This window comes from Mercenaria mercenaria, chromosome 10 (assembly GCF_021730395.1).
Source record: "Mercenaria mercenaria strain notata chromosome 10, MADL_Memer_1, whole genome shotgun sequence".
NCBI classification, from domain to species: Eukaryota; Metazoa; Mollusca; class Bivalvia; order Venerida; family Veneridae; genus Mercenaria; species Mercenaria mercenaria.
In genome coordinates, this window is record NC_069370.1 from 34,113,991 (window position 1) to 34,126,928 (window position 12,938).

Sequence of the window (12,938 nt, forward strand, 5' to 3'; positions counted from 1 at the left end):
ACATTTATCTTTCTCTCCATCGAAGATTCACGAGTGACAAGCGAGCTATTAACAAATATAATCTCACGGTAACGAAAAAGCAGACGGTTATGAACAAGATCACGAACAAATATGGACAATATGCTTAATCATTCATTTCGTCAATCGTAGATAACTGCACTTGATCGGAACAATGAGCCAATTTAAAATTTAAATACCATTTAACGAAATACCTTGTATGTGTTTACTTGACTTATTGTACATTATAGTCTATTATATTACTTAAGAACTCTCCAGAAAAAAGAAGAAATAAAAAAAAAAAACTGACATGGTGAAAGTGACACTGGCCAATATGACACCAGCTTTGTTCTGAACTATTTACTGGAGAGTATTCATTATTTAAATGTAATGAGATACTCAGCAAAGAAAAAATATGAGCCGTGCCATGAGAAAACCAACATAGTGGCTTTGCGACCAGCATGGATCCAGACCAGCCTGTGCATCCGCGCAGTCTGGTCAGGATCCATGCTGTTCGCTAACAGTTTCTCCAATTCCAATAGGCTTTAAAAGCGAACAGCATGGAGCCTGACCAGACTGCGCGGATGCGCAGGCTGGTCTGGATCCATGGTGGTCGCAAAGCCACTATGTTGGTTTTCTCATGGCACGGCTCATATAAATAGGAATGTAGAATAATGTGTTGGGTAAAAACTATAGAGCTTCACACTCATAGGGCACTTTTTCAGAAACTTAAAGCCCTGCTCCATGGCTATTCAAATTCTATTGTGTGTATGCAACCCATGATTAGAATAGGTAACAGTTAATGGCAACGCGCCACACTTTAGCATGCAAAACCACGGGTATCTTATATAGAATTTTATATGGAAAAGAATCAATTTTGACAGGCATCACTGTTCATAGTCAGGATTTTCATGCTTTTTCAGTTATAATTTAAGGTTAAAAGGAAGGACTGGAGCAGGTCTTTAAGATGTATTACCATATTTTTGTCAAAATGTTAAACTATACAGAAAACCACTAAATATATAGAAGACCTCTAAAATACACAGAAGACCTCTAGAATATATAGAAAAACCTTTAAAATATATTGAAAAATTCTAAAATATATAGAAAACCTTTAATATATATCAAAATATATGCAAAAACCTTTAATATATATATATATAAAAAAAAAACATTCTCTAAAAATACAACAAAAGACCTCTAAAAATCTAGAACATAAAATATAATAGCTGGACAATATAACAAAGCACTTAAGAATCTGGTTCAATAATTTCTTAAACAGCAATCATGCCGAGTGTGAACCAAAAGCAGAAATTGTCACAAACACACATGCTCTCATTTTTATCTTCATAAGCTGTAGATGAATGCACACAAAAAGCTGACAAAGAAACAAGTGAAACACAAACCAAAGCATATATTGAGATGCAAGTAAACCCTTTTGTATCATTCTTACAACACTAAAATCTATACTGTAAAATCATTTAATTTCGTGGGCATGAGATTTCGTGGTTTTGGTCAAGATGTCAATTTCGTGGGGATATGAATTCGTGGATTTCAACTTTTGAACATAAAATGAATGGGAATTTTACTTGTTCGTTGGGATTAAATTTCGTGGATTGATTCAACCACGAAATCCACGAAAATTAGTCCTCCATGAATATTAATGATTTCACAGTATTCTACAGGTATATTAACCATTCAAGCCTAAAAAAGGCCTTGTGCAAGAATATTTTGTCCAATCCCTTTCCTGTTGAACCAGAGATGGTAATAAATGACTTAAAGATACTCAAGTCATTTGTCAAATGTAACAAGGTAAAAAGCCAAAAATAAGTAACTTTAACTGTAAAATAACAATCAAGTAAGAGAGAAGGAACACACAAATTCCTTAAAACACAGCAGTGTTAGACTAAAATAAAACTAATAATTCACTTTACCAGTAAAATAGCAATCAAACAAAGCAGAAAGAACAAACAAATTCACAAAAAACACCTGTCACAGCAGATAAAGAATAAAATTATGCTGAAGTGTTTGCAAAATCTGAAAAAAATGCTTCACATTTCCAAACAAAAGTATTTGCAAACCCAAGAACAAAGATCTTGTGAACAACAATCAGGAAAAAAAAAACAAGACAGTTACAGGAAACACAGACCAGAAGTTACAAAACGCCGAAGCATTGTGAGGAAAGACTGAGAACTTCAATTCTTTCAATTTCAAAAGTTTTGTCAATTCTTAGTTGCAAAATTTGCTGTTGTTGTTGTTGTTGTAAGAAGAATGGGCTGACTTACATCTCTCATGGCACAGACTGCGGTGATCTAAAAGAGCTTGTTGAGCTAGCACTGTATCGCAATTCATCCGCCATACTTAGATATCCTTTCTGTTCGGGATATCTGGTGTCATATTTTCCAAATTGAATCTTCCGCTTCTTTCCAATATTTGCAGGTTTGTGGTGCGCATTTGTTAAAGAATCTATTTTTGGTAACACTCCGTCTTTAAAATTTACATTGTTCTTAGCAATAGTCACATGGCTTGGTGGTGGACGCCAGCCAACATTTTGCAGCGAATTCACTTTTGGAATCTTTGGCCAGTGGAGGTGGTTGCTTTGAATTCGAACATCTCCCCCTTGTGGTCTGTAATCCACATTTGTTAATGACTGTACTTTGGGTAATGCACGCCACTGCGGAATTTCGTTCACGATATGCACATCCCCTCCTGATGGTGTATACATTTTGTTTTCTAAACTATTTACCCTAGATTTAGCGTCCCATTTAACATTATGCTTTGGTATATGAACTTGCCCACCACCCGGCTGGTACCTCAAGTTATCAGCATCTACTCTAGGATTAGCTCTCCAGTGTACTGGCTCATTTATAATTTCAACGTGTCCACCTTTAGGTTCGTACTCGTGATTATCATCATCAACTCTGGGTTGAGCTTTTATTTTCAGTGGACTATTAATTATCTTGCGTGTGCTAGACGGTGGAGAATAATGTATATTTTCTCGTGTATTAATTTTTGGCTTATCATGCCATTTGAGTTTCTGGGTAAACACATGAACCCCTCCTCCCTGTGGTTTGAATTTAACGTTCTCCAATGAATTCACAGCAGGCTGCGCTTTCCATTTCAGTTTCTCCGAGTGAATCCTGATGTCACGTTGTCTCGGCGTGTAGTTAATGTTGTCCAGAGTGTCAACTTTTGATTTTTTCTCCCACTCTGTTTTTTGATTCACTATCTTCACTTTTGGTTCTTGTGGCTGATAGTCCCTGTTTTCCAAAGATTTTACTTTTGCCTCGGCTCGGATTTTTTCTGGATTAACCACCATGTATGCCCCTTTTTCAGTAAATTCTACATTTTTTAACTTATCAGTTGGAACTGTAGGAGGTAGTTTAATCTTTTTGGTCATATCTGTAAGTGCCGGTGTATATCTCGGTACTTTCCTCATGTGCTCAGGATCTATAGAGTTTACCTTTGGTTCACCTTTCCATCGAACCGGCTGAGTTTCGATAACTACTTGTCCTCCACCAGGCATGTAGTTAACATTATCGAGAGACTGAACTTTCGCCTCCGACTCCCAGCCCATATCGATCTGCGGCATGTACAACCAATCCGCCATTTTTGTTACTAATTACCTCCCTTGAGCTGAGATGTAATTATCTTTCCCAAAAAATTTTCTTGGTTACTTTTTCAAATAGATGTCGGGTGAAAATCTTGAATTATACTGTATACTTTTTAAAGAAGTCAACAACCATACTCAAAATAACACAATTCCTTTTCTATGGCAAGAAACAATAGAAGTTAATACTAATAACCAGTAAGTCACACCAACACACGGGAAGAACAAAAGTTTTACATGCATCCATAGAGCATTCAAAAAGATAACCAAATATAACTGAACTCTTCACAGTATAAACCATTAAACACTGGTAACTAAGTGTCCTAAAGAAAACTAGTGGAGCGAATTGATATTCTACATTTTGTTAAAAATTAAAAACCGCTACAAGAATGTCATTTAAATGAAAGCAAACCTTGTAATAGAAATCTTATCAATTTTACCTAATATATGGGATTAACATTTAAATAGTAAAACATTTAGCAAAAAAGATATATGATATACGAAATCTATTGTTCTCTTTTATTGAAAATCACCCACAGATTTTTTTCCTTTCTTATGCAATTAAGAATCAGTGATTCAAAACAAAAGGTCTTTTGTTGCATATAATTAATATAAACCTTAAAAGCCAAATTCAGTATTTCTGAACCTACTGCTCCCAAAAATAGTTTTTTTATATCCATGTGTCATTAGACAATGATATAATATGTTTAACAGTTTCATTGATTCTCTCCAATGTTTTCTTCAATTGGAGTCTATCGACCAGCACTAATGCTCTCCCTTATCTCCCTTATCTATTTCTCTTTGGGTCAAACAACCAGCACTAATACTGTCCCTTCCATATATAGTTATCTCTTCTTCACTTGGGGTCTAACAACCAGCACTAATACTCTCCCTTCTATATATAGTTATCTCTTGTTCACTTGGGGTCTAACAACCAGCACTAATACTCTCCCTTCTATATATAGTTATCTCTTGTTCACTTGGGGTCTAACAACCAGCACTAATACTCTCCCTTCCATATACAGTTATCTCTTCTTCATTTGGGGCGTAACAACCAGCACTAATACTCTCCCTTCCACATATAGTTATCTCTTCTTCGCTTGGGGGTCTAACAACCAGCACTAATACTCTCCCTTCCATATAGAGTTATCTCTTCTTCACTTGGGGTCTAACAACCAGCACTAATACTCTCCCTTCCATATAGAGTTATCTCTTCTTCATTCGGGGCCTAACAACCAGCACTAATACTCTCTCTTCCATATATAGTTATCTCTTCTTCATTCGGGGCCTAACAACCAGCACTAATACTCTCCCTTCCATATATAGTTATCTCTTCTTCACTTGGGGGTCTAACAACCAGCACTAATACTCTCTCTTCCATGCATAGTTATCTCTTCTTCATTTGGGGGTCTAACAACCATCACTTATACTCTCCCTTCCATATATAGTTATCTCTTCTTCACTTGGGGCCTAACAACCAGCACTAATACTCTTCCTTCCATATATAGTTATCTCTTCTTCACTTGGGGGTCTAACAACCAGCACTACTACCCTCCCTTCCATGCATAGTTATCTCTTCTTCACTTGGGGGTCTAACAACCAGCACTACTACCCTCCCTTCCATATATAGTTATCTCTTCTTCACTTGGGGCCTAACAACCAGCACTAATACTCTCCCTTCCATATATAGTTATCTCTTCTTCACTTGGGGCCTAACAACCAGCACTAATACTCTCCCTTCAATATATAGTTATCTCTTTTTCACTTGGGGGTCTAACAACCAGCACTTATACTCTCTCTTCCATGCATAGTTATCTCTTCTTCATTTGGGGGTCTAACAACCAGCACTAATACTCTCCCTTCCATATATAGTTATCTCTTCTTCACTTCGGGCCTAACAACAAGCACTAATACTCTCCCTTCCATATATAGTTATCTCTTCTTCACTTGGGGGTCTAACAACCAGCACTACTACCCTCCCTTCCATGCATAGTTATCTCTTCTTCACTTGGGGGTCTAACAACAAGCACTAATACTCTCCCTTCCATATATAGTTATCTCTTCTTCACTTGGGGGTCTAACAACCAGCACTAATACTCTCCCTTCCATATATAGTTATCTCTTCTTCACTTGGGGGTCTAACAACCAGCACTACTACCCTCCCTTCCATGCATAGTTATCTCTTCTTTACTTGGGGGTCTAACAACCAGCACTAATACTCTCCCTTCCATATATAGTTATCTCTTCTTCGCTTGGGGGTCTAACAAGCGGCACTAATACTCTCCCTTCCATATACAATAATCTCTACTTCACATGGGGTCAAACAACCAGCACAAATACTTTAGTTATCTCTTCTTCATGTGGGGTCTAACAACTCTCCTTCCATATGTAGTTATCTCTTCTTCTAAAAACTAGCACATATATTCTGGGGTCTAACAACAAGCACTAATACTCTCCTTCCTATATGGAGTAATATCTACTTCTCTTGGGGTGCAAGTAGCTATAACAGCAGAGGAAGATCTCCAATGCCTCCTGCAGATATTATTTCAGTCACCAGTGTGGAAGTGCTTTCTCATATGAAAGAATTCTAATTCCATGTTCTATGTTTTTACTAGTGTTGCGAAATAACATAGTAACTTTAGTAAAAGCTCACATGTAACTATTATACACTTTCTGCATGGCTTGTTAGTCAACCCAAATCAGAAATAAATTTCATATATTTTTTTAATTTCTGACCTTAGCACAGAAAAAGTTAGTGTTGAACTACAGATCAGGCATCAACACATTTTTACTATGTACCTGCTATACCCCGCAGATATATCAAAGACAAAAAGAGAGAAAAGGGGAAGCAACTTTTACATTTCTAACATGACTTTTGGAAAAAAAAAAGAAACAACTATGGTATTCTGATATATTCAAGAATTCTCATTATCTTTCTTGCATCATTTTTCCATACTGATCACATAAGATGTTTTATCAAAAATGATACAGACATAAAATTGTAAAAAAATCTGATAAAACTGCAGTTAAGATAATATACACATTCTAAAAATGCTATCAGTTAACAGGCACAATATCCTGCAAGACCGATGCACCTGTTTTCATACACAGCAACCTGTCTGCAAATGTAATTATATAACAACTCAATTTTGAAAGAAGGAAAAAATTAAATTTTTGAAGTTACAGCCAAACCTGTGATTTACTGTACTGTAAGTTTTCTGTATGAAAAAGAGCAATGTTCCTACACATGAATGGCATGATGAATTCTATTTTCAGCAAAAACCCTATGAAAGATGCAGTTTCAAGGAGCAGGATTTCAAGCTGAATCTGCAATAGGTCTCATCAGATAAAAGTGTAGCAAATGGTCCTCTGAAAACTTGTTATGGCAGATGACTGTTAAATGGAAGCGCAGTCGGGGTAATATCCTCACATTACATGCGAAGATTGAAAGAGATCAATACCATTTAAAAACAAATTTTAAATGTTCTCCCTTTCTGAATTGAATATCATACCTTTGATGTAGATATGAATGGGCTTTTTACAGTGATTCAAAATAATCTGTTACTTTAAATAGTAGTATAAAATTACTACAGGAAAAAGTGCATAAATAAACATGTTAAAAGTACAATTTATGAAGAGGATAAAATGAAATCATTTTATTTTTTGGGCATGAAAGTAAATAAGTATGAAATAACAAAAAAACTTTCAGTAATTATCATGTTTATAAAAAATTATAAAATGTATTTGAATTTATTTAGGTTCTAAATTCATCACTTGTGGTGAGATATTTTGGCAAATAATCGATTTTATAGAATGTAATATGATAAACAGATAAATGGTAATTTCAATCAATACATCAGAATTTGTATCAATATTATGCTTATGTTATTTTTCGAACAATAACTTCATAAATATGATTTCATTTAAGTTACTTCAAATTTGACAAATATCCAATGTTAAAATGTCTTCAGAAATACTCAATTCTATTAAAAAGATCTACTGTATACTACTAAATGTCAATTTTGCATATGTGTTAATTTCTCATATGTGTTAAATTTTGTATGTGTATTCATGGTGCATTTACATCCAGATTTTTAAGTTATCATAGTCACACCATTTAAACAAAATTTCTAAAGTTTTAACCTTTAGCCTGCTGGTGGCAAGTGATTCTGCCTTTGCGAACAGTGCAGACCAAGATCTGCCTGCACATCCATGCAGTCTGATCATGGTCTGCACTGTTTGCTATTCAGTCTGTAAATTTTCAGTGAACACCCATTCGAATAGTAAATGGTATTACCCAAACTGAATGATGGACCAGTCCATTATAGAAAGTTAGCAGGGTAAGGGTTAAAAGACCTACCAAAGGGAGGTAATCAAACATACCATATTCAGTTTAGCTATCCAATGTTTGCTTGTCCAAAATTCAGTTCATAAAGTCATTTGTATAAAACAGTTCATTTGCATAAAATTTATAAAACAAGAGGACCATGATGGTCCTGAATCGCTCACCTCTTCCCACATGACCCAGTTTTGAGTATGACGTCGTTTTTTTCTTTTATTTGACATAGTGACCTACTTTTTGAGCTCATGTGAACCAGTTTTGAACTTGACCTAGATATTGTCGAGATAAAAATTCTGACCAATTTTCATGAAGATCCATTGAAAAATATGGTCTCTGGAGAGGTCACAAGGTTTTTCTATTATTTGACCTATTGACCTAATTTTCAAAGGTACGTGACCCTCTTTTGAACTTTACCTAGATATCATCAAGGTGAACATTCTCACTAATTTTCATGAAGATCTCATGAAAAATATGGCCTCTAGAGAGGTCACAAGGTTTTTCTATTTTTATACCTACTGGCCTAGTTTTTGACCGCACGTGACCCAGTTTCGAAACTGACCTAGATATCATCAAGGTGAACATTCAGATCAATTTTCATGAAGAGCCATTGAAAAATATGGCCTCTAGAGAGGTCAAAAGATTTTAATAATTTTAGACCTACTGACCTTGTTTTTGACCACAGCTGACCCAGTTTCAAATTTAACCTAGATATCATCAAGATGAACATTCAGACCAACTTTCATACAGATCCCATGAAAAGTATGGCCTCTAGAGAGGTCACAAGGTTTTTTATTATTTGACCTACTGACCTAGTTTTTGATGGCACATGACCCAGTTTCAAACTTGACCTAGATATCACCAAGGTGAACATTCTGACCAATTTTTATGGAGATCCATTCACAAGTATGGCCTCTAGAGAGGTCACAAGGTTTTTCTATTTTTAGACCTACTGACCTAGTTTTTGAACGCACATGGCCCTGTTTCGAACTTGACCTAGATATCATCAAGATGAACATTCAGACCAATTTTCATACAGATCCCATGAAAAATATGGTCTTTAGAGAAGTCACAAGGTTTTTCTATTATCTGACGTACTGACCTAGTTTTTGATGGCACGTGACCCAGTTTTGAACTTGACCTAGATATCATCAAGATGAACATTCTGACCAACTTTCATAAAGATCCCATGAAAAATGTGACCTCTAGAGTGGTCACAAGCAAGTTTACGGACGCATGCACGCACGCACGCACGGACGCACGCACGGACGACGGACACCGCGCGATCACTAAAGCTCACCTTGTCACTTTGTGACAGGTGAGCTAAAAAGGCGGTTAAGAATGATTAAGGCGGGGCTTAAATGGATCATCATTCATTAATAAGTTACATGAACTATTATGATAAACTTCAAGGGTTTACTGACTTACTTACATTAACTATTATGATAAACTTTTAGCGTATAATGACTTACTTATATGAACTATTATGATAAACTTAGAAGTTTTCCTGATAAAGGTTTTACTGATTTACTTACATGAACTATTATGATAAACTTTGAGCATATAATGACTTACTTATATGAACTATTATGATAAACTTAAAAGTTTTCCTGATAAACTTAAAGATTTTACTGATTTACTTACATGAACTATTATGATAAACTTAAATGGTTTTACTGATTTATTTACATGAACTATTATGATAAAAGGTTTTACTGATTTACTTACATGGACTATCATAATGCACTATCAAGGAACAGTCTGAGCTGAATTTCTTGAGTAAGCTCGGCTCAACGATCGAGGTGTTCGTCCAATTTCAAACTGAGGCCACATAACATCATTTTTACCGTAGTTCAATTGTCTTGTTGGTGGTTGCAAATGTCCTGGTTTATAATGAGCATTTTCTAAAGAACCAACTCTCGGAGAAACTGTTCGTCGGTAATCAGGAATAGGACTTTTTGATATCTGCTTTTGTCCCCCTCCTGGTCTATGATGAGCATTGTCTAATGAACCCACTCTAGGTAGTGCATTCCATCTTGGTCGATCGTTAAATATTGGAACTTGTCCACCCCCAGGTTGATGTTCAACCAAATCCAGTGAGCCTACTTTCGGTTGTGCCTGCCAACGCACAGGCCTACTTGTAATCTCAAAATTACCCCCTCCTGGTCGATGATTAGCATTTTCAAGCGATCCTACTTTTGGAGCCGCTTCCCACTGCGTTGGCATGCTGGAAATTTTTATTCTGCCTCCTGCCGGCTGATGGTCTTTATTATCTAACGACCCAATTTTTGGTTTCGCATCCCACTGTAGCTTAGTGTCAACTATTGGAACATTACCTCCACTTGGTACATAATCTTTGTTATCAAGTGAACCAATTTTAGACTGAACATTCCAATTCACTGGTTCATTTATGATTTTCTTGGTTGGCTGACGTGGTATATGACTTGCATTGTCTAGTGAGCCAATTTTCGGCCGAGTGTCCCAATGTAGTCGTTGTGATTGAATATTTACTTCACCGCCACCAGGTTTATGATCTTTATTGTCCAATGAACCAACTTTTGGTGCTGCATTCCAGTGTAGTTTTTCATCAACTATTGGTCTATTTCCACCTTGAGGTATGTGGTTAGCATTATCTAATGAACCTACTTTAGGTCTGGCCAGCCATTCTGGCTTTCTGTCTTCAATTTTAACATGCCCGCCACCTGGCTGATGGTGAGCATTCTCAAGAGATCCCACTTTCGCCTGACCAACAAATCTTTCCTTTTTTACCCGTATATACGGACGACCGCCCTCATCATATTCAACATTTTTAAAATTTCTATAATAGTCATTCCGGTATGGAAGCAGACGTACTTTGTACTCTCCAGTGTTACCTCCATACAAAGACCGGGGACGTGCTAATTCCATATGTCTCTTGTCAATAGAGCCAATTTTGGCCTGCTTTTTCCAGTGCAGGTGCTCCTGCGGTATAATTTTATTCCCGCCGCCAGGCCTGTGACCTACATTGTCCAGTGAGCCAATTTTTGGTCCACTTTCCCAACCGAAATTGAAGCCTTTCGGTAAATCATTGAATTCGTAAGGCATTCTGTATTCTACGTAGACACACAACTTCAAGTAAATTAATCAAGCATAATCTAACTATAATAACTCCTTATTTCTTTCTTCTAAAGTAACAAACAGTTTCCAATAGTGGTAGTAGTGAACAGTTTCTATGACTTCAAAATTACTTCCAGTATATCCTTTCAATACATATAAATATTTGTTATGCAACTGTCAGTATATAAAAAGATCATTTCTTATCTCCATGTTGCAAAACCTTTTTATCATTAAATATTTGTATATTGAGCTATTGTACACAGCTATTCTTTTTGAAGTTTAGTCTATCAATATACCCCCAAACCATTCTACTTCATTTTACAATAACTCGTCACCCTAAAGTTTATTTTACCCATACGCATATGAAAATTCCAGTATTTAAGTCCATTTATCCAACTCTATATTTGTTTTAATTGTCACAACAAAAAGTCCTTTTAAACGAGAAAAATAATCCTTTAAACACTAAGTCACAGAATATAATAATATTATGTGTGTTTAAACCAGACACAAAAAAATATCTTTTTCCGATAATCTATTTCGGATGTACCTGTCAAAATCCATAAACAATTAATACATAAAACTATTCATTAACATTTCATCTCGATTTCTTCAAAGGCAAAAACGAGGAAATGTCCTCAAAACCCTCTACTGTACCAAAAACACGTTTCAATGTCTACAGTATGCCAATAAAAATAATCAAATCCTTAAATCCATCCAAATCTTATTAATCCAAATTCTCTTCCACTATGTCTGCCATAATTCTCTACAATCATTTCACTTTCGGGGTAGAAACCAATATTCTTTTATTGTGCAGGGTAGGCCAAAGTAATCGTACTTCAAATATATAATCGCACGTCATATTATGAACATCAATGTCAGTAGCTCCATAAAATTTATCAATCTATAATCATGCAGTTAAACAATTATAATATAATCATATGAAATCACGCAGAAAAAAAGTCTCATCCGATATTTATTCAATGTTTATTGAAAACTCTATTTTAGCACTTTATCAGTAATCCAACGTCATGGCATGAATTTATCAACACTCATTAAAATTCTATCTGTAAGAAAAGTTTACTCCACTCTTTCTTCAAAGTACCTAATTCCTTTCAACTCAATGCACTTTCTGGCGGTACAATCACACACCTGGTAGATATTCTAAGGAGTGAGGAGAATCCATATATATTTTTTTTTCTACAACAATTTCATGCATGGAAAACCGATTTCAAAAAAATTGTCAACTTTTTGTCTGAGAATTAAAAGTACATTCTAAAAACTTGTTCTGATAAATTAAGGATGTTTTTCCAGAAATAGAGGTATATATATATGTATATAATAATACTGTCCAAAAAATCAAGAGTTGTTCCAAACGGACAAAAGAAATTTGTCAATATTCAGTAACTAAGGATCTCAAGTTTCGGTGTTGAATTTTCTCCCTGATTTTTCAGTGGCATTAGAAAACTATAGTAGTGGTATAATCAATGATTGCCCATGATTAGGTCTGAATAGACTTTACTGATACTCATGGTTCACCTATGGCGAAAAAATGCTAGTACCGTATGGTATGTATTAACAAGCCTGTAGTTGATTTTCATTCAAAATGACGAAATTTAAAAATGAGAAAATCTTTCGTTTTTTGTTTTGTATGTACACTGGGATCTATGGTCATATCCTAATTTTCAAGGTAAACTGGTAGAAGCACATATCAGGCACTCACTGTAGGATATTTCAGGTACGAACAAGCATATCATTGCGTATAACTACAGTACTCGCACCATAACCACTGGTCTCGCACCACAAACAACCTTAAAATCTTTCTGACATGAAACAAATTAATGCTGATATAAGAAAAACGTCAAGTGAGTGACTTGGAACTGATATGACAACCTTACG

At 35.6% G+C, this 12,938-nt stretch overlaps 2 protein-coding genes across 2 annotated transcripts; both read right to left on the minus strand.

The window, feature by feature from the left end:
• Positions 1–507: 507 nt before the first annotated feature.
• LOC128559870 (uncharacterized) lies at positions 508–3,997 on the minus strand. The gene has a single exon (XM_053552687.1). It carries the CDS (start codon positions 3,605–3,607, stop codon positions 2,288–2,290), a length of 1,320 nt encoding a protein of 439 aa, XP_053408662.1. The 5' UTR covers positions 3,608–3,997; the 3' UTR covers positions 508–2,287.
• Positions 3,998–9,539: 5,542 nt separating this feature from the next.
• LOC128559871 (microtubule-associated protein tau-like) lies at positions 9,540–12,483 on the minus strand. Its single transcript, XM_053552688.1, has one exon. The coding sequence runs from the start codon at positions 11,028–11,030 to the stop codon at positions 9,696–9,698; it is 1,335 nt and encodes a 444-aa protein (XP_053408663.1). The 5' UTR covers positions 11,031–12,483; the 3' UTR covers positions 9,540–9,695.
• Positions 12,484–12,938: the final 455 nt, after the last annotated feature.